At 33.9% G+C, this 21,129-nt stretch overlaps 1 protein-coding gene across 1 annotated transcript in view; it reads right to left on the bottom strand.

Annotated features, from left to right (window-relative positions):
* LOC106459545 (nuclear receptor subfamily 2 group E member 1-like) overlaps positions 1-18,988 on the bottom strand; it is a 23,937-nt gene extending 4,949 nt beyond the window's left edge. Inside the window, exons 1-5 of the mRNA XM_013919172.2 lie at positions 18,779-18,988; positions 11,465-11,546; positions 6,579-6,597; positions 6,210-6,351; positions 2,265-2,497 (exon numbers count right to left, since the gene is read on the bottom strand). Of these exons, the coding sequence (XP_013774626.2) occupies positions 2,265-2,497; positions 6,210-6,351; positions 6,579-6,597; positions 11,465-11,546; positions 18,779-18,821 (519 nt within the window). The 5' untranslated portion in view covers positions 18,822-18,988. The remainder of the gene's footprint in view (positions 1-2,264; positions 2,498-6,209; positions 6,352-6,578; positions 6,598-11,464; positions 11,547-18,778) is intronic.
* Positions 18,989-21,129: the final 2,141 nt, after the last annotated feature.

Below are 21,129 nucleotides of genomic sequence, written 5' to 3'. Positions count from 1 at the left end.
ATAACAATATCGTTAATGTAGTGTATACTAACAATGTATAATAATATCACTAATGTAGTTTATATTAACAACATATAATAATATCACTAATGTAGTTTATACTAACAACATATAACAATATCGTTAATGTAGTGTATACTAACAATGTATAATAATATCACTAATGTAGTTTATATTAACAACATATAATAATATCACTAATGTAGTTTATACTAACAACATATAACAATATCGTTAATGTAGTTTATACTAACAATGTATAATAATATCACTAATATAGTTTATACTAACAATATATAATAATATCACTAATGTAGTTTATATTAACAACATATAATAATATCACTAATATAGTTTATACTAACAATATATAATAGTATCACTAATGTAGCTTATACTAACAACATATAACAATATCGTTAATGTAGTGTATACTAACGACATATAATAGCAATAATGTAGTTTATACTAACAACATATAATAATATCACTAATATAGTTTATACTAACAACATATAACAATATCGTTAATGTAGCTTATACTAACAACATATAATAATAGCACTAATGTAGTTTATACTAACAACATATAATAATATCACTAATATAGTTTATACTAACAACATATAACAATATCGTTAATGTAGTGTATACTAACGACATATAATAGCACTAATGTAGTTTATACTAACAACATATAATAATATCACTAATATAATTTATACTAACAACATATAACAATATCGTTAATGTAGTTTATACTAACAATGTATAATAATATCACTAATATAGTTTATACTAACAACATATAACAATATCGTTAATGTAGTGTATACTAACGACATATAATAATATCACTAATATAGTTTATACTAACAACATATAACAATATCGTTAATGTAGCTTATACTAACAACATATAATAATATCACTAATATAGTTTATATTAACAACATAGGATAATATCACTAATATAGTTTATACTAACATGGTTCCATACTTTACGAGTAACGACAAACAAACATAAACTTCTGCTGAGCATAGACGTTTATATTTACCGACTGTATATATACTATATGCAGTACAAGTACTGTAATATATAAACCATGCTGTCTTCTAACAGAAGTTTTACTTTACGTGTTTCTACACTATTATTACTAAAACGCGTCTTATTTTGTTCAGTGTGACAGGAAACTGTAATAGAAATCCACTTCCTATGAAATCCACTACAGACTGATAATTTTCAGGAATGCCAATAGAAATGGGAAATCCTCTCTTTTCGAAATCGAATTAACAATCAAACACTTGAAACTACAGCATGACCACAGGTTTGGATCGCTGATACTCATATAAAAATCTGGAACAAAATGATTGCTACCTGTTCCAATAGGGGTCGATTTATGAAAACATCGATACCCCGATGACTTCTAAAGATTATGTTCTATTAAGAGAGTATTAAAAGATTTAACAAGTTTATTGAGATTGGTGGGAGGCATGTAGAGGCTTGATGTAAAACGATATTTCCTCTATAATTGTTCATTATTATTCTAGTAGAGTATCTATAAATGGACCATCTTTTAATTTAAAAGTGCCTTAAAATGTTCATTCATCGTTACCTTATCGGAATTAATATCAATTCCTGCTTAGATTTTTAAGAAAAACTGGCCCCTTCTAAAACCCAAAACATTCGAGTTTATGATAGCCTCGTTTGAAGTGTGTGTTTGTGTGATGGTTAGTACGAGCTCTCATTTTTCATCACGTCCGATACGAAAATTGAATCTGTGAAGGAACATATGTTTGATATCATAATATCAATGTTTTCAGATTTTGTAATGTTCATTATAGATAAGACTACTTTTGTATTTCGTCTTCTCACAAGCCGAACATTATTTCTTTGAAGCTAGTTTCAATGCAATCTACTGGTAAATCGAACACGAGAATGTCTCCGTAAGAGAGAACCCTAATTAGATGATTTGGATTTACAACTTGAAAAACTTGATGTTGAAACTAACTGTGAGCTAAAACCGTTTGCTCTTCTTCTATCCAACTCTAGAACATCTCATATTTCCCAGTTTGTCCCTGATGAAGAAAGGTACAATTTTAGAAAGCGCTCGGGTTATAGGGTTTTGTATTCTATTTCTTCATAAAAACGACCAATCACGTACTGTCGATGCCCACATCATAACTTAATCCTAGCTGATTGAACTCATACTATCAGATATATCATAGGAAAATAAAGAAATAACAACGTTTACGTTACGTACTTTTGGCACTGGGTGTAGTATTGGAGGTGTTCTTAAGGAAAATGAAGATGGTGCTGTTGTAGTGATTGCAGTAGGGCCCGAGGCTTCGGAAGCTACCGTTATGAGACTGGTAAAAGCTGGGTGGCTACTGAACGGTGGGGTGGACATCAGTTCCGTGCCAGCTGTTTCCTTGAAGTACATGGCAACCTGCCTCCTGATGGTGGAGTTTCGAGGTCCACGCTCGTGCTGAACAGCTGTGAGAAAATAGATGCATTTTGGTTAAGATAAACGTTTGCATTTTGTTCTTTATTAAATTTACTTACATAACCAATATAACCTTAGATAGAGCTGTTCTATTTGAATAGTTTACCAACAAAAAAATGAAGTAGGCTTATTCATTCGTACACTAAAATGACGATTAACTGGCTAACACAATACACAAAGAGTTTAAGTGTTGATGTTCGTTTCCAAAAAGCTGAACAAGTTTCAAATATTGAGGATGAGACATAAGGTTACAATTGTATCACGAGGTTTGAAAATGAAACATGGGGTTAGAATCGTGTCACAAGGGCTAAAAACCACGTTGTCTCTCCTTGTTCTTGTTCTATACATTATTGCTGGAGGTTTTGTTAGAAGCTGAAAACCGGCCACTAGATAATTTCGTTAATTTTTATGATATAAATTAATGTTTCTTTATTTGTTTCTATTTATTTTTAGCAGCAAAAAATTATTACTATTATTATTATTTGAAATGTTCGCGTAGTTAAGCGTTTGACGCGTTAGGACTAACGACATCTGGGCGAGATTAAAATTTAAAAATGAAATCCACCCAAAAAGGATACAGACATCGATACAATTATATATGCTAATTAACTTACATATATCGTTCATGTAGAAAGAATAAAATGGTTGCTATTATAGCCGATGTTATTCAACTTAAATATTCAATCGTCATAAAGAGAACATACACGTTTGTGCGCTCATTTATGTTAATTTATTGAAATTATTAATCTATATTAATCCACGCTGGCCTATGTTGATTATTTTTAACGTTCACATATCACAGTACATGGATTGGTAAACTGTCTTATGTAATTTATCTAAATTAATTATTTATGTAAAGAAACGTATCTGTTTCTATAAATTTATTTCTTCCCTAATGACAGAGCATGATTTCTTTATCAACATGGTTATAGCAATAAAGATTAGAATCACCTTTGAACTTAATTTTTACATCAGTAATCTTAAAAGTCACGTACCACTTTTCATTCCGCTTTTTTTTTATCGGTCTCATCTAAACTTGACATGCACCCTTACGACCCCCGAGAAATCACATAATGAGGTCAGTATTTGGATCTCACTCCCAGATATCACCCCTCGTGTATATTCCCTTCACACCTTCAGTTTTTGGTTTTGGTTTGTTTGATGTTAAGCACAAAGCACACAATGGACTATCTGTGCTCTGCCAACCACGGGTATCGAAACCCGGTTTCTAGCGTTGTAAGTCCGCAGACATGCCACTGTGCCATTGGGGTCTTCAGTTTTTGAATGACCTCAACTATACTTTGCATACACGCTTAGAACCCTTCGGGAGTGACGTAAGGGTAGTCGTTGTTCAGACCTTTCTCCTTATATCATTTATTGGGTGTCTATATGTCTCCCCCATGTTTAGAACTGATACGTCAGCTAGTATTTAACATAACATTTTTGTATTTATGACAAAGCTAATAAGTCTTTCTGTTACCTTCTTTAGTTTTCAACTATTGATCAGAGAGAAAGCATACAATCAGCCCATCACCCTATTTCATGCTAATTGATTGACTGGCACTTTTATGACGCATTCACTGCTAACAATTTAGCAAATATTTTATGATATCGCATGGATTCGAAACCAGCTCGTCAGCTTCTACATCCAGAACTCCAACCCACCAAGTGCCAACCCACACCCTATTAAAATTGTTATAGTTTTACTTATTTCCTTTTACTTTGAAGTTAATTAAAACCCTTTTAATTGGACAACCCCAATTAAATATAAAACCTTTTTCCAAAGAGTTCAGGATAATGAAAGAAATTAAACCAATTACTTTTAATTTGGTCATTTAGGTGACTGGTTATTAAACCATTTGTCATCTGCCTACCAAGGGTATCAAAACTCGACTTTTAGCGTTATAAGCTCGCAGATTTAACGCTGAGCCACCGGGAGTTAATTATGTTTATGCTCAATTGGCTTACTCTTTTCTTTTGTTTGTTCAAACGCAAAGACACATACTGGAGTATCTGGGCCGTGCCCACCATGGGTATCGAACCCCTATATTTTTCGTTATAATCCCACAGGCTTACCAATGAGCCACTGGGGGAGGAGCTGTTTATTAGAGGCCTTCGCACCTTGTCTATTTGTCCATTTAACAATAGATCTATCCACCCATCAGTATATCCAGAAGATTATTTTCACGTACATGGAAACTTTACTTCGTTATCTAAAAACAAAAGCTTGTTGTGGAAATAATGATAGGTAGTGTGGAAGTAATTGTGACGTACATGTAAAATAAAGTTACTTATAATTATAGATAAATCATTTTAGGCCTTATATAACTTTGTTGGAATTTTATGTTAATTTTTCCTACATTACCTTTTTGGAATGTTTCAGATAACAATAAACGATAGTCTTTAAGAACACTTTTATTAAAACTTTCGTGTGTTTTTTATATGACGATTATAAGCACTGAGGTCTCTTTTTTGAGAGACAAGTAGGTGATGGCCTTTAGACTGATGAGTCTTCCTATGCGTCTTTGTGAATAATGTTAATTTTTGACTTGATAGTTTATTCCTTAAAATTTTACGTGTTTTAGTCCCCTCCCTATGATTCAGTGATAAGTTTGAGGGCTAATAATACCAAGTGTATGGGTTCGATACCCGCGATGGGCACAACACAGATAGCTTATTATGTAGCTTTACGCTTAGCAACAACAAAAAAAATGTTCAGTTTGGTTTTAAGCTCTGAAATGTTAACATTGTATTCGATATTCACATATGAATTTTATGTTTTTAATTAATTGTCTGAATTTTAGATGACATTTTCCGATTTATGCGATTAATGAATGATATCCATGAGCCAAGGAATCAGTGTCGACCACACAATAACCGTAGAGTAAAAAAGCAGGCTTATAAGAGACGTAATGACCATTCTTACAGTATATCAACCACAAGGTATTCAGGTTTAATTGCACTAACTGATTCAGTGGCCTATAAAACACATTGATATACACCTCCGTCTGATTCGGTTTATATATATATATATATATATGATATCGCACGTGATGAGACGCATCTTTTGCACCTGGCTTTGGCTAGCGGTCAGGCATAAACGATAAGTTACATCTGCGCACGCGCTTTCTGTTTCCTTATGTCCTCGTGTAGACCAAGAGTTCATATATGTAATGAGTATCTTGATTATTCAAAGAAAAAAAGACACTTTTTAGATCAGTTTTTTCCTTAATGTTTGTGATCAAAATTCGTTAGACTGCATATGTTTCTTTTGTTTTTAAAGAGATCTGATATTGTACGAAAGGTCTCTTAGGTTGTGATCCGTGGAAGACAAAAGATGATTTGATATCCGTAACGGACAGATTAATATAAATGTAAAAAAAAAAAAAATGTAGCCTAACCTGATTTTTATCACAAACGCTAAACCTATTGGTTGTCATTGCTACACCAGCTGTCGGTATTAAAACCGTGCTAATTATTTTGTGTTTTTCTACGCATGCATACCAGTTTCATTTTAGATATGAACCGTGAAAAATACTCGTACAGATAAATAAACGCGTTATTACATACACATGTGAAACTACTATTAGCTAAAACTAACTTTTTACTGATAAACTGCTAATCTAATCTACTACACAGGAACAATTAACATTAACAGAATTCACTCTCGAGTGATTTATCAAAAGGTACAAAGACTCTTACCGTCTTTATTCATCCCAGCCTCTAGACACCGACGAAGTCTACAAGCTCGACACTGGTTTCTGTGAGTTTTATCAACCGGACAGTTATTAGCACCAGCACCACGTGCTTTACAAACATACTGTCTATTTCGTCTGATGGACCGCTGGGAAGAAAAGTTTATTACAATATTACAGATAGATAGATATTTGTTTTAGTGTATAGTTCAACATAATGCAGTTGGGTTGTCATAGGTTTTTAACAGTTCTAGTTTTATGGTTAATGATGTAAAATCTAATATGTATGAACTTTATTTTATTAATTGTTTCATTATATTTAAAATGAATTAGTATTACAATTTATTAAAATTGTAAGAAAAAGCTTTGAACTTACCTTGAAAAACCCTGCACATCTAGAAGAGAAGAGATAAGAACAAGTTTTAATGGCGAGGCATAAATCAGAAAAATTACATTTAGATATTACACTCAACGTAAAGATATCCGTTAGTTCATGAACAGTGGTTTGAACTAAAAGTGGGTGTACTCAGGTTTGGATATATAAAACAAGCTGGTAACATAATTTACAGAACTTTTAAGATATTAAAAATACACATGAAGTCCAAACTATCATTCGATTCATTAAGTTTTACTGGTTTCGGGGAGTTACACCCCTCATCAGTAACCCTGAACAAGGGTAAATCGAAAAAAGACAAGGATTCTTGTAGTGTAGAACTGTATGTTATACATATGGTGTTTTTAGTTGTGTTTCACTCACTACAGTGAACTTATGTTTAGATAGGATATTCTTATATATGTAAATATATTTTTAACTACTTAAATAGCTTGTCTTTTGAGTAATTCAGAAGAATTAATTATTAGCATAAATGCCATGTCCTCTTGAAATCATTTAAAAATATGGGTTCACTGTGGTGCGTAAAAGACAACTAAAAACACCATAAATATTGACGTTTTATTATTTTTTATCACCTACAAAATTTCTATTATAAATTTATTGATATAAAATTTTGGTATGCCTCTACAATATTTTACACTTTCACAAACTGCCCTCTATTCAAATAAAATTGCTTACTGATAGTCATCATTTCGCTTTTTTTTTGTTAAACAAGAGAAACGCCATCAGATCACCTTTCTAACACTACAATATTATACAACATCCAAAATATGTTACATCAGTTTCCTTGCTTATTCGTTTCCTTTTCCTGTTAATAATAATGTTTCACAGATTTTCTCCTAAGTGATACTTTGTATGAAAGTTTCGTATAACACTGTTAAATGAATAAGAAAGTCAAATATGTGTCAGCGAGGTGTGAGAGGGAGGAATGTCAGACATAACCACCTCATATTTGACAGATTTATTCTTAACCAGAGTCAGGTAAGAAAGGAGCTAAGTCATAAACTGGCCCATCATACTTAACAGATGTATAGTTTATCACAGTAGGTAAGAAAGAGAGATATATCATAAACTGGCCCCTCATATTTAACAGACGTATAGTGTATCAGAGTAGGTAAGAAAGGGCTCTATATCAGCAACTGATCCCTAATATTTAAAAAAAATTATAGTGTACCACAGTCAAGCTAAAACGTAGTCGTGTTAGAAATTGGCCCTCATACTTAACAGACGTATAGTGTATCAGGGTAGGTAAGAAAAAGATCTATATCAGCAACTGAATCCTAATATTCAATAGATTTATAGGGTGCCACAGTAGGTAAGAAAGAGAGATATGTCAGAAACTGGCCCATCATATTTTATGCATTGTGTCAGTGTCAGCTGAGCAAGAACTGTATCAGAAAATGATTCTTCGTGTGTCTGAAAGGTTTTTATCTGATTTTCAGATGAGAAAAGAATTTAATTCAGCAGCTGTTCTCTCCATATCTGACGAAGTCAAATATCAGACTTTTAGGTGGAAAAAAAGAAAAGAGAATCGTATCATAATCTGATATTTACATATGCCAAACCTAGAAGTTAGTTTAAAGTGAAAGAAGTAACCGTTTAAAACTAGAATCGATATTTCTTTGTTCAATCCCATGATAAATTTGCTTTCTTCATTTTCTTTATTTAATCTCACGATAATCTTGGTGTTAGACCGAGCGCAGCCCAGTGGTCAGCGTGCTGGACCGTGCGTCTGAGTTTAGTGGTTCGCGCCCCGTTATCACATATATACACACACAGAAACAAAAAAAAATTATGCTCCGTATTTTGGGGCAGTGGGTGGATTGTAAGAGTCAAACCCCACTGTTCGATTAAAGTAGCCCACGTGTTGATGGCGGATTATTTTGACTAGATGCCTTCCATCTAGTCAATCACCTCAAAATTAGGGACGACTAGCGCAGGTAGCTCTATAGTATTTAATTTCTGTAGTGCATATTGGTGTATAGAAAACATATTAATACAAGAAATAAACGACCTTATAACACCAATGTGTTGTTTTTGTTTAATTAGACGTTTCGCTTTTTACAGCTTCTTCAGGAGCGTCTGAAGAAAGACTTTCGAAACGTCGTCCTCCACACTCCTGAAGAAGTTGTAAAGCGAAACGTTGAGTGTCTAATTAAATAAAAACAACATTTTGGTGTTATAAGTTCCTTTATTTCTAGTATTAATAAGCCTTTTAGTAGCCTTGAATGAAATCAAACAAAAACCAAGCCTGCAATCTCAACTTTGTTTAATCTCGTGAAGAGCTTGCAATCCCAACTTGCTCCATTAAGGACCTTTTACAACAATGACTTTGGGTTATATCACTGTACGTATTTATAAATATGTATTAACCTAAAACATAGACAGATAATAAAGCTTTGACAAAATTTTATCATTTTTATAATGTTTTAACGAGAAATTTTGTCCAATTTCATTGGAGAGCTTGAATTCGTTTTTTCTGTAACCTAAGTATTTTTCAAGTAAACGTACACAAGCAAAAACAATCACTCTAAAGCTTGGACAAAAGTTAATAAAAGTTATCATTTTTTTTATAAACTTCGTATAACCATAACAGTCGACTGGGCTCAATATGTCTTTTCAATCGTACAGTAGAGAAGGCTTACCAACTTTTCAAACCGTTCTTAGCATGAATTAGTTAACAAAAAATGCTAAACTGAACACATCCAACCACAGCTGCTCGCCATAGCCACCCGGATTTTAGCCTAATGTCGCCATTTGATTGGTTGATATATATAAAAGTAAGAATCAATATCCAGTACGTGAAAGCACCCTCTACTGCTACATTACACTTAGACATTATATCCTATCAGAATCCCCAGGGTAGGGCATATGTTGAAGAGGATAGAGGGGTGGAAAAGAGCAAACTGGTTTTACGTCTTAGTATGATTACTACCGCGTGCAATCGACAGCCAGCAGTGGTTTCGTGTTTTTGTCACCAAACACTCTTGTTCCCTCCGTTAGAGAGAGAGAGAGAACCGTTGCAGCGTTGAAGACGCTCTAAATACAGCGAAAAGCCAAAACCGTTCGTGGAGCTTTTGTCATGGCTAAACGTGTCATTGTTGAGGTGTGTTGTAAAATTGAAAACGGAATCTACTAGGCCACATATGGTGTGATACCGTGTGTATGTGTGGGGGTTGGGGGGGGGTGATGTAATTTTTTAGGTGTGACACGATGTGTGTGTTGTGGTGTAATATATTAGGTGTGATACGGTATGTGTGTGTGAGGGTTGATGTAATTTATTAGGTGTGATAAGGTGTGGGGGGGGAGGTTGATGTAATTTATTAGGTGTGACACGGTGTGTGTGGGGGTTGGTGTAATTTATTAGATGTGATACGGTGTGGGGGGAGGGTTGATGTCATTTATTAGGCATATTTTATAATTAAGCTACGTCTTACTATGTACGTTTCAATGCCAAGCGTTTCTTGAAGTTATATTAAATTAGGTGACTGTTTTTCCAGAGTTCTATTAAAATAACTAACATGAAAAATTGTTCTCGAAAAAAAATCAAGTATATGAATTAACATGGTGAGTTTCGAGCGTTCAAATGAACTTCACAGTTTGAACATCCTAGCTGCTAACAGAAATTGTTGTATTGAACTTTAAGTAATGTTAATATTAATGAATTTGAATCATATTTTGTGAATTTGACGAGTCTTTAAAACAGATAACTTAACATAATGTTAATACGAAACAATTCTAATCAGATTGATCCCAGGTTCGAATCTCCGTCCCACCAACCATGTTCGCCCTTTCAGTCGTTGGGACGGTATAATGTGGCGGTCAATCCTACTATGCGTTGGTAAAAGAGTAGCCCAAAATTTGGAGGTGAGTGGTGATGACAAGCTGTCTTCCTTCTAGTCTTTCACTGCTAAATTAGAGACGGCTAACACAGATAGCCCTTGTGTAAATAGATTTGTGGGTTTCCAATAGCATTAAAACTTAGAGCTTTCCCTAGGCATCGGAGTGATAATTACAAAGAAAAGATGAAATCAAATTAACAATTTTTATTCAAATATCTTTTCACTATTATAACTGGGTAAAGTGTCGCAGAGTTAATTTCCAGCCAAAGTAAACATGCTTTTGAAATGTGTATAGCTTTAATGAAAGATTGAATAATGTTAAAAGTACTCAGTTTTTCCCAAATTCTACGTAGGGTTATTAAAACCGAACTTTTGTAAAGCACAAGTCTGGACTTCCAAAATTAAAATAATTGTTTATTGACATTCGCCAAACTCAACAGTCCTTGCTTTACTCAGTTATCCTTCTCATTAAAAAATTTAAACTTAATTTGTATTAGTTAATTAACTAGCAGAGACCTGCAAGACATTTGCGGTCAAATTAGTATCTTTATTGTAACAGTACTTCTTTAGCTACATGATTTCTTAGATAATACCAAATAACTCTAATCGCAAACACCGAAATCTGTAAGTCCACTTGTCTTAGGCCTAACATTAATCAAGCATCAATTAAGTACGGCCTATATTCGATAAAGAGATAAAGGTTTTTCATGCTTTAGTTTAGTTAGAGCTAAACTTTATCATACTTGATACTATCAATAAATATACTTCATGTTACTCTACGACTTAACGTTAAACCTTTTTTAAAAACTTTGATAAACTTTTAATATATGGTTGTACAAAATGTTTACTAAAGTATATTTACATCTGCCTTATGTTCACATCCGTTGAATAGAAATGCGCGCACATGCGCACTTAGATAATAATGACAGACAAAAACTGAGTATTATTATAATAGATAGTTCAGTGCTTTAGTTAATGTACCGAAAATAAAGTTACCCAGTTGAACACTTTCATAAAATGTCTTACCCGTCACATGCAAAAATTCCGTAGTGTTTTCCAGAGGAGTGATCCTGACATACTTTACATGGAATGTCCAGTAAAATTCGACCTGGAAATAAATTATTTATGATTACGAGAAATTATTATTTTTTAAATACCTTATTATTATTATTTTACTTTCAAACTCTTCGTTTCAAAACTGTTGTTATAAAAATTCTTAATTGATTTTATTTTACCTATATGTCTTTGTTGCAAGCCTAATGTTCATTCAAGTATCTAAAATTATCATATTAAAGATACAAAGACAGAAATATAATTTTTAAATGGTGAATAAACTTCATGTTACACATTTAAGTATCAGTTTCGATTTTTCTGCGATTTTTATTTATGAAACCATTATATTACCGATTTATATGCTTCTTTGTAATTAAGCACTAAGCTACACAATGAGCTATCTGTGCTCTGCCTACCACTGGTATCAAAACCCGGATTCTAGCGTTGGAAGTCCGCAGACATACCGCTGTGCCACTGGGGGCCTATTTATATGTATACAAAATCTTATGTATATACCATGTTTTAGATTTACATGCAAAGATCATCTGTATTAATTAAATGATAGATAAATTATCTTAAAAGTTTAGATTCATATCGTAATTCTAAAAAAATTGCTACATAAAAAAGTTGTAGGTGTTGAACTATAGCAGTTTGCCTTAGAAAACTGCTATATTCCAGATTAAATGGTTTGTAGTTCTTAATGCTAAAGGTTGTAAGGCTAAAAAAAAACCTTTATGTGATACAAATAGCCAACAGAGGTTGAGTACGTTATATTAAAACGGTTTTGGAGGCTCACCACGTCATTACAGTCCATGTCGCCACCTACGGTCATGCTCTGTCTGACAACCGTGACTTTTGACAATAGCCCTGTAACGTAGTTTCCATTTCAAAAGGCTCCATCGTAAGATTGTCATGTCCAAGGTACATCATACATCTCTGCATACTTTATTTAATCCGTCTAATGTATAAGGACTACGATTTTTCGGCGCCCATTTCAACAGTTCGAAAACAGGGCACTGCATATGGAGACTTCATATGAAATAATATGAATTTCTGTTTCATCCTCCAGATGCTTGTGATATAAAACAATTGAATGAATATCTCGTGGAAGCAGCTTGTGTACCATATGACTTATGACAATTTTCCTTCTTTATTAAGTGGCGTACTGATGTCTGGTGCGCATGGAAGGTTTTTCCGCTTATCCTTTGTTTTAGTAGATTCTCACTTGTTACAGGACGCCGCATTTTGCTTACCTCGGTTGGAGTGTGACTTGTTACAAACCTCTTTCTGGTATGTTTTACCATGTCATTAAGTACAAGAGATATTCCTGTCCTGGAAATTCTAATTCTCCGGTCTGAACACATCTTTATGATTGGATTGTATGTATATTTTGCTCCGGAAAGGGCTATTACATACACATCACACTACACTGGCATCACACTACTGACGCAACGCCAAAGTCAAAATGTAGTTCTCATACATGCCATTCCACCGCAACTTTATATCGGACGTGGTTGTCACGTAAATTGTTGAGTTACATATTCAAATTCGTTTTAATATAACGTCAACCCTTTGTATGGAACTGGAGTTAAGGTTGTAATAAGTTTCAATTACGCGTTTTAGTAGTTTGAAAGACGTAGATTCGTTATAATTGATAACCCTTGTCTTTTCTTTTGTGGGTTTATGTTTTGATGTAATGCCTCTAGGAGATATATATATGTATGCATATACACATGTAGAGATTCATGCATATGATTATATCTAATTATATTATAAATACCGTGTACAATGGATGACAAAAAAAAAAAGTAAATATCTATGAAAAAAAAAAGATGCTTTTTATACTAGATATCTGGTCTCCGTGCAATGTTTCAAGTGCTTTTTATACTAGATATCTGGTCTCCGTGCAATGTTTCAAGTGCTTTTTATACTAGATATCTGGTCTCCGTGCAATGTTTCAAGTGCTTTTTATACTAGATATCTGGCCTCTGTGCAATGTTTCAAGAATCAAACAAGCAGAAAGAGAGAAAACGATGTTGAAAATATGTAGTTATATATTTATCCTTCGTTTCACAGAAAAATCCTAAAACTAAAATATAATAATTCAACTAAAAAACAGGTTGTAAAGTTACTATCAAACAGCCCCCCCCCCAGTGGCACAGCGGTATGTGTGCGGCCTTACAACGCTAGAATCCGGGTTTCGATACCCGTGGTAGGCAGAGCACATGTAGCCCATTGTGTAGCTTTGTGCTTAATTACAAACAATACTATCAAATAATATTTAAGTGAAATAAGTTCTGGTTTCTTTCACTGATAATACAACATTTATTGATTAGTTGTAAGATTCAGAAGGAGTGTGTACATTTTCAACCCAAAATATAGATAAATACTGTAATCTTTTTATCATTATTTTCAACTTCACCATTTCACATGCAGTTTGATAAACTGTGATAAAATATATGAAATGGCATTTTTTTCAGTGCTGTTTTCGTTGATTTGTTGTTAAGCACAGAGCTTTAGAATGGGCTTTCTACGCCGTAATTACCGCAGGGATCGAACCCTGTTAGTGTTATAAATCCTCAAGCTTACCTCTGAGCCACCGGGGAGCAGGAGTTTTGCTTTCTTTACGATGAAAAAAAAAGGCGTATATTTACATGTACTCTTATTTGGCAACCGTTTATTAATAGCTTAATCTTATCTTCTGAAAATTGAAGCCTGCCCATGCGTTGTATGAGTAAATACGAAACAATGACAATAAGAGAAATTTAGAATCGAAACCGAAACCCTTTTTTCTATGACGTAAATAGTGATATTTGTTGTTGTTGTTGAGCAAGCTTTAGGATTTCTAAAACAATTATGTTTTTTAATGTTAGAAAAATAAATAAGCCTAATCGATCCCTGTTTTAATTATATTCACAAATACATAGGCTTTTCCCTTTACTGTTCTTTTTTTTTTTTTTTTTTTGTTGTTGTTCGTTTGTCTTTGTTTCTCTAAACAAACAAGTTATATTGCCTTGTTACGCATTTCGCATTATCACCACGATTGGGGCAGCGGTCCTCAGCAGGATAATGTTTCCAATGTTTCAAGAATATTGAAACTCACGTGTTACTTACTAAAGTTGTGGAACTCTTTACAAACTGTGTTAGTATTTTAATATACACACTTCTTAGGTTTCCAGTTAAGAGATCCTCTCAAATGCACCTAACGAGCTTCATCAATATTCTAATACATTAAAACAAGACGTAAAAATGTTCTTGACATCCGTTCCCCGAGGCTCTAACCTATCTAAATACCACATTTGAGGGGAAAAAATGCTTAAACACAATTGTTGGATCTAATTAGAGGTAGAGGTTAACTTTTGAATATGCATGCCAAGGAAATTAGAGGATGTGCTTGTTAACAGTGCGGAAACTTTCGCCAATGTTGGTTCGCAATAAAATGGGCTGTTATAGAGTAGCTGACATCATCACGGAAGCTGTTGACGACAAAAACTTGAAATTGGCACCCTAAACACAAACATGTGGTACTTCAACCAGGTGCTTTTTATAGCTCGCATCACATGCGCTTCAGAGTGTCCATAACGCACGTGCGTAAAGCTGTTCTCGCAAAACACCGTATACCTGATGGTCATTTTGTCATTCTCTAGAAGTAAAGGTAGATCGTCTGCCCAGTAGTAATTAAATCTCGGCGCGTGGCGCGTGTCACGCTTGACTTAAGAACCACGAGCCGACGTTCCGGTGTAATTTTGTATAATGGTTGTATTAGCGTCGATATGGTCTGCTCGATTGAATTATGTGGCTGCATATACACTTTGATCAGTCTATATAACCAAGAATACAAAACACGAATCGTATAAGAGAAAGTTCATAAATGATCTTAATTTACTCGACTAGTGTAAACCGACACTTTGAGACTAAGTTATTGGAAGTGAATGCTATAAAAAACTTTCAATAGAATATAGATTAACGATAAATTTGTATGGTAGAACAACAGGCTAAACGAGATGACTATCTAGTAGCTAAAATATGTATCTTTGCATAGAAGTAGCGAGTTGAATAAGGTGTCTAGGGGTAATTACAATGCATATATTTATGGTTAAAGAAATGGTGAGTTGAACAGAGTGGCTAAATGGTGCTAAAATGTACATCTTTCTGGTTAACAAATGGTGAGTTGAACAGGGTGGCTAGGTGGTAATTACAATATACATCTTTGTGATTATAGAAGTGGTGAGTTGAACAGGGTGGCTAGGTATTAGTGGTCCTATGTACTTTTATGTTTATAGAAGTGGTGAGTTGAACAGGGTGGTTAGGTGGTAGTGGTCCTATGTACTTTTGTGTTTATAGAAGTGGTGAGTTGAACAGGGTGGTTAGGTGGTAGTGGTACTATGTACTTTTGTGGTTATAAAAGTGGTGTGTTGAACAGGGTGGCTAGGTATTAGTGGTCCTATGTACTTTTGTGGTTATAGAAGTGGTGAGTTGAACAGGGTGGCTAGGTGGTAGTGGTACTATGTACTTTTGTGGTTATAAAAGTGATGAGTTGAACAGGGTGGCTTAGGTATTAGTGGTCCTATGTACTTTTGTGGTTATAAAAGTGGTAAGTTGAGCAGGGTGGCTAGGTGGTAGTGGTACTGTGTACTTTTGTGTTTATAGAAGTGGTGAGTTGAACAGGGTGGCTAGGTGGTAGTGGTCCTATGTACTTTTGTAGTTATAGAAGTGGTGAGTTGAACAGGGTGGCTAGGTGGTAGTGGTATTACGTACTTTTGTGTTTGTAGAAGTGGGGAGTTGAACAGGGTGGTTAGATGTTAGTGGTCCTGTGTACTTTTGTAGTTATAGAAGTGGTGAATTGAACAGGGTGGCTAGGTGGTAGTGGTATTACGTACTTTTGTGTTTGTAGAAGTGGGGAGTTGAACAGGGTGGCTAGGTGGTAGTAGTATTACGTACTTTTGTGTTTGTAGAAGTGGTGAGTTGAACAGGGTGGCTAGATATGGTGACTGCCATATGCAACTATATATATAGATATTTCCTGAAATCCCTGCTCACCATTACTGTAATATTATATTTTAACTGACTACTTACGATCCATTTGAAGTATTAGTGTATATATATATATGTGAGAGTTCTGAATGCGTAATACGTAGTTCAAAAACATTCGCAAATTAATTCCGGTTTACGTTGTTAAAACACAATAGGAGATCATTCCAAATTCTCTTACATTCTTATGGTCAAAATATTTTAAAAAATGAATGTTTTCTTCATATATATATAAATATACCCAAGGTTTAATTTCATATGTAATTTATCATTCAACAATTTAATGTCATCTAATATAACATGTTCTTAAATAATTAATACTCGAAACTGTCAGTACTTTATAGTTCGTTCACAACGACAATGGTGTCGCTAGTACAAGTCTGTGACTAATGAAGCCTTTACTGGCAAAATTATGCTTATAAGAAATGAAATGTTTATAAAACGTACAATTCTTTTTTGTTTTCCTCAGTTCTGTAATATATTCTTGTTCAGCCATAACACACTAACCAGATTCTGTTTGAGGCTCATACCTACAAGTCCCTAAAAAATAAGAATATTCCGCTGAAAGGGGAGATTTTTCTAATAACCCTGTTCTTAAAAACAAATGTCTCAACTACTACATTATACCTAAACCTCGTCCGTAAACAATAGCTTTAGTTAGGATGGGGCAGAATTTGTTAGAATATCTTCCCACTAATTGAATTGCTAATATTCATTAACAATTTAATAGTCATCTTGATTATTTGCAGTAATTTAGAAATTAACTGGAAAACTTTATGCTGGGAGTTAATACGCTTACATTAGTTATTACACAAATATAAATATATTTACTTAAGTGTTTCTGTGTATTTTCTGGGAAGAAAACTATAATAATAATGGAAAGTATATATAAAAGTCATATATAATAAGTCGAACCATTAATTATTATTACTACTACTGTTCGAAATGAAAATAGGCGTGTTTCTAAAACTGTAAAACCGTCTATCGTAGTCATTTTCTTCTGAATATATAATATATATGTATGTATAAAACACTTAATTTGCTGAATAAAACCTCCTTACTCCTTCTAACACTGAAAGACGAACAGACAGACAGAGAAAGAGAGAGAGAGAAGGAAGGTTTCTGAAACATAGCATGATTTATTTTAGCTACAGAGAGCCCCCCCCCAGTGGCACAACAGCAAGTCTCCTGACTTAAAACGCTAGAAACCAGGTTTCGATACCTGTTGTGGGTACAGCACAGATAGCCCATTGTATAGCTGTGCGCTTAACTACAAAGAAACTACAAAAGATTAAAGTTCCCTCTGGTGGAGATGTTAAAACATTTCATTTTTTCTGAATTGAGGTTGAATACTTTTTTTTTTTTCAACAAATTATTATATTGTAATATATATATATATATATATATATATATTCTATGAAATACATTGAATTCCATTTGTTCTATTTCCAGGTTTTGATAATTGTGCTATACTCGCGTTTACTTCACTATTTTTGTTTCGGGCGTGGTCTAGTGATTAAAGTAACAGAACTGTGAATCTGAAGGTTTGAGTTTCGCGTTCTTTTGTCATCCGTTACCACAAAAATGCGCTCGGCACTTTGAAGCCTTGGGTGATTATAAGAGTAATGATCAAATCACATTAGTTAATCAGACAAGGATTGGCGGTGGGTGCTGTTGATAATCGCCTTCTATCTAATCGCTCGGTTCAAAATTAGGTACGACTATGTGCAGAAAGCCGTTAGATAACTTTGCGCAAAATATTGAAACACCACAGATTCTACATTAACGGTTTTGCAGTTCCGTATCTATAATGAGGGTTTGAGTTTTGCTTACGTTTTCAGCTTTTAAAATTCTACATATATATATGATACATAACCCACTTACGCCATTCTTCAATAACCTATAAAATTCATAGGTTTTACTGTTGCAACTTGAGTATGGAGGCACATTATACTAATATGATAAAAAGTTGGCAAACAACGATTTATAAGCATAATGAAGTAATTTATTTTGGGGGAACATAATACATGTTTCGACAGGACATTGATCTGTCTTCTTCAGGTATTATTATTTTACTCATGCTAGATTTTATATAGTATTCGTATAGTTTGAATTATAAACTTAAGTTACGTCGAATGTCTAACTAAAACGGCTTTTTAACAAAGAAAACAAAAATCATGAACATGCTGAAAAGAACTAGATCTACCATCGTTATTAAGTAAATAGAAAAATTAGCACGAATACGTTTCAACCTACTTGACGTTCCTGGAGGCTTTGTTGTCACTGACGAAGTCATCATTAAGAGGTTTATGAAAAAGCGCCACAAAACAGAGTGTCCAAAGGCGTATCAAATCAAATTGACCTCACAGCATCTGCTATTATAGCATGTGAATGTAACTGGCGAGAAAACAAAGAAGCGATGGACACCGGTCTGAGAAGAGCAAGCAGTGAATCGACCCGATTTTTAGTGTGCTGCCCTTTGCATGACCACGGAGAGAGTGCTTAACAAATGACGTCGGTAGGCTATGATTTCAGGGTCTATGTCTGGTTGAGTGACCTCAGAGGGAATCTCTGATTTCGGAGTTCATCAAGTAAGCAGATGCACTCATAGATTGGCAGAAAGGGGGGGTCTGCTCGTGCCAGAGCCACGCCGTGAAGACCTACCATTGGTTGGATCAGAACAATGGAGGCTTATGCTTTGTAAGTTGAGACCTGCCCACCGTAGCCTCATGGTTTATCGATGAATATTTGATGTGTGGTTTCTCGTCTTGATGTATGCGGGCAGTTTGTTAGAATAATTGGGAAAAAATCAACGCCATTATAACCCCGTTGATGTTATATGATAACAGTTAGTGTAGTTAATTTCTGTCTTTTTTTTCCAGGAAAAGTAACACGCTGAGCTTTTTCACAAAGTATTATCCAAATAAGTTTGTTAATTTTGTTGTTATGCTCAGCATAAGCTGCACGAAAGGCTTCGAATAAAGTACTCGTAGAAAATGTTTACATTACACGTTCGAATTGAGAACAATAACTAAATGTATTTGCGAGAACCTATTCAGTTATCGGTGATATGATCCACTGACTACCGTTCGATGGCTCGAGATACTGGTTAGCGCTGACCAAAGTCACAATGTTTAGAATTTTCATCAGCGCTGACAAAATTCACATGATATAGAATACTACTCAGCGCTAACAAAATTCACATAACGCAGAATACGGGGCGTTGCTGATAAAAGTTACTTGGCACTAACAAAACTCGTATGGCACAGAATAATGGTCTTTGCTGGCAAAAGTAACGTGACCTAAAGTGCTAAATTATTTTTTTACTAATATTCTCGTAACTCAGATTATTGGCCACGACCTCAAACCTAAGTAATCCAGAGACTAATAACATTTTATTATAGCCAGTCACATGGCTCAGAATAAAATTTATATTTTACTACTGAAAAGGGTAGTCTTTTTTTTCTTTTTTTTAACTGTAGGCTTATGACTCCAAAGTTAGCATCTCTCACAATAGCTTCGTTGCACAGGATTCTGGTTATTGTTTGCTTAGCTACATGTTAATGATATTGGTCTTCTTTCTACCAGCGAATTACTTCAAATATTGGTAATCTAATTTTAAAACGTATAAATTACGATGTCGATCATCCTTTTTACAAGCACATGACTCTGTATCTTGATCATATGTTTTAAAACATATTAATGATGATATTGTTAACCTTTTTTTCAAACATGACCCTAGATCATAATTGTGAGATAAACATGACTGTGTATATTGATCATATGTTTTTAAAACATATTAATGATAATATTGATAACTTTTTTTTTCAAACATGACCCTTGATCATCTTTGTTAGATAAACATGACTCTGTATATTGATCATATGTTTTTAATGATAATATTGTTAACCTTTTTTTCAAACATGACCCTTGATCATCTTTGTTAGATAAACATGACTCGAAAGATCACATAGTTTCTACAAATTTCATAGTTATGAGAACTGTTTAGATTGTTCTTTGTCGTCTATTTAAATGTTTGTGTAGCTCTACGAAGAACTCAAGATTTCAATTATTTATGCTCTAGAAATTACAACGTATTATTAAAAACCAAAACTGTTACTCGACTATTTTGTTTCTGTATCTCACCAAAAATTATAACAGGTGATAAGACGTACTTGTTACTCGCATATGTGTATCCACTTATCTTTTAATTTTGTTGTTCTATTCCATGTGTCAGTCTGTCTTAAAGATGCAAAAGAATATTTTCGGTTTGCTAAAGGAAGGACCAATTAAGTTTCTTATTTATCGTCGTTTTTCTTTCTTAATGCTGCGTAAGCTTGCGACAACCATTGATTTTTTAATTTACCAAAAATCATTTGATTTAATAGCAGAGCATGCTTAGTTGAATTCATATGAAAAAACAATCTCTAACTGATGTTCAACTTTATTAGAAATGAACTCATATATGAATATTGTTGTTTATGGTCTTTACTTGTTCTTGTTTAACAGAAGCTTTTTCGTAAATGATTTTTTTGGGGAAGAACTTCTTTTTTTATGGGGTGTCCAGAAATAATGTTAGCAAATTTGTTAAAATTCGTTATTGAATG

The sequence above is a fragment of the Limulus polyphemus genome, unplaced genomic scaffold (assembly GCF_000517525.1).
Source record: "Limulus polyphemus unplaced genomic scaffold, Limulus_polyphemus-2.1.2 Scaffold625, whole genome shotgun sequence".
NCBI lineage: Eukaryota > Metazoa > Arthropoda > Merostomata > Xiphosura > Limulidae > Limulus > Limulus polyphemus.
This window is presented reverse-complemented; position numbering and strand designations above follow the sequence as displayed.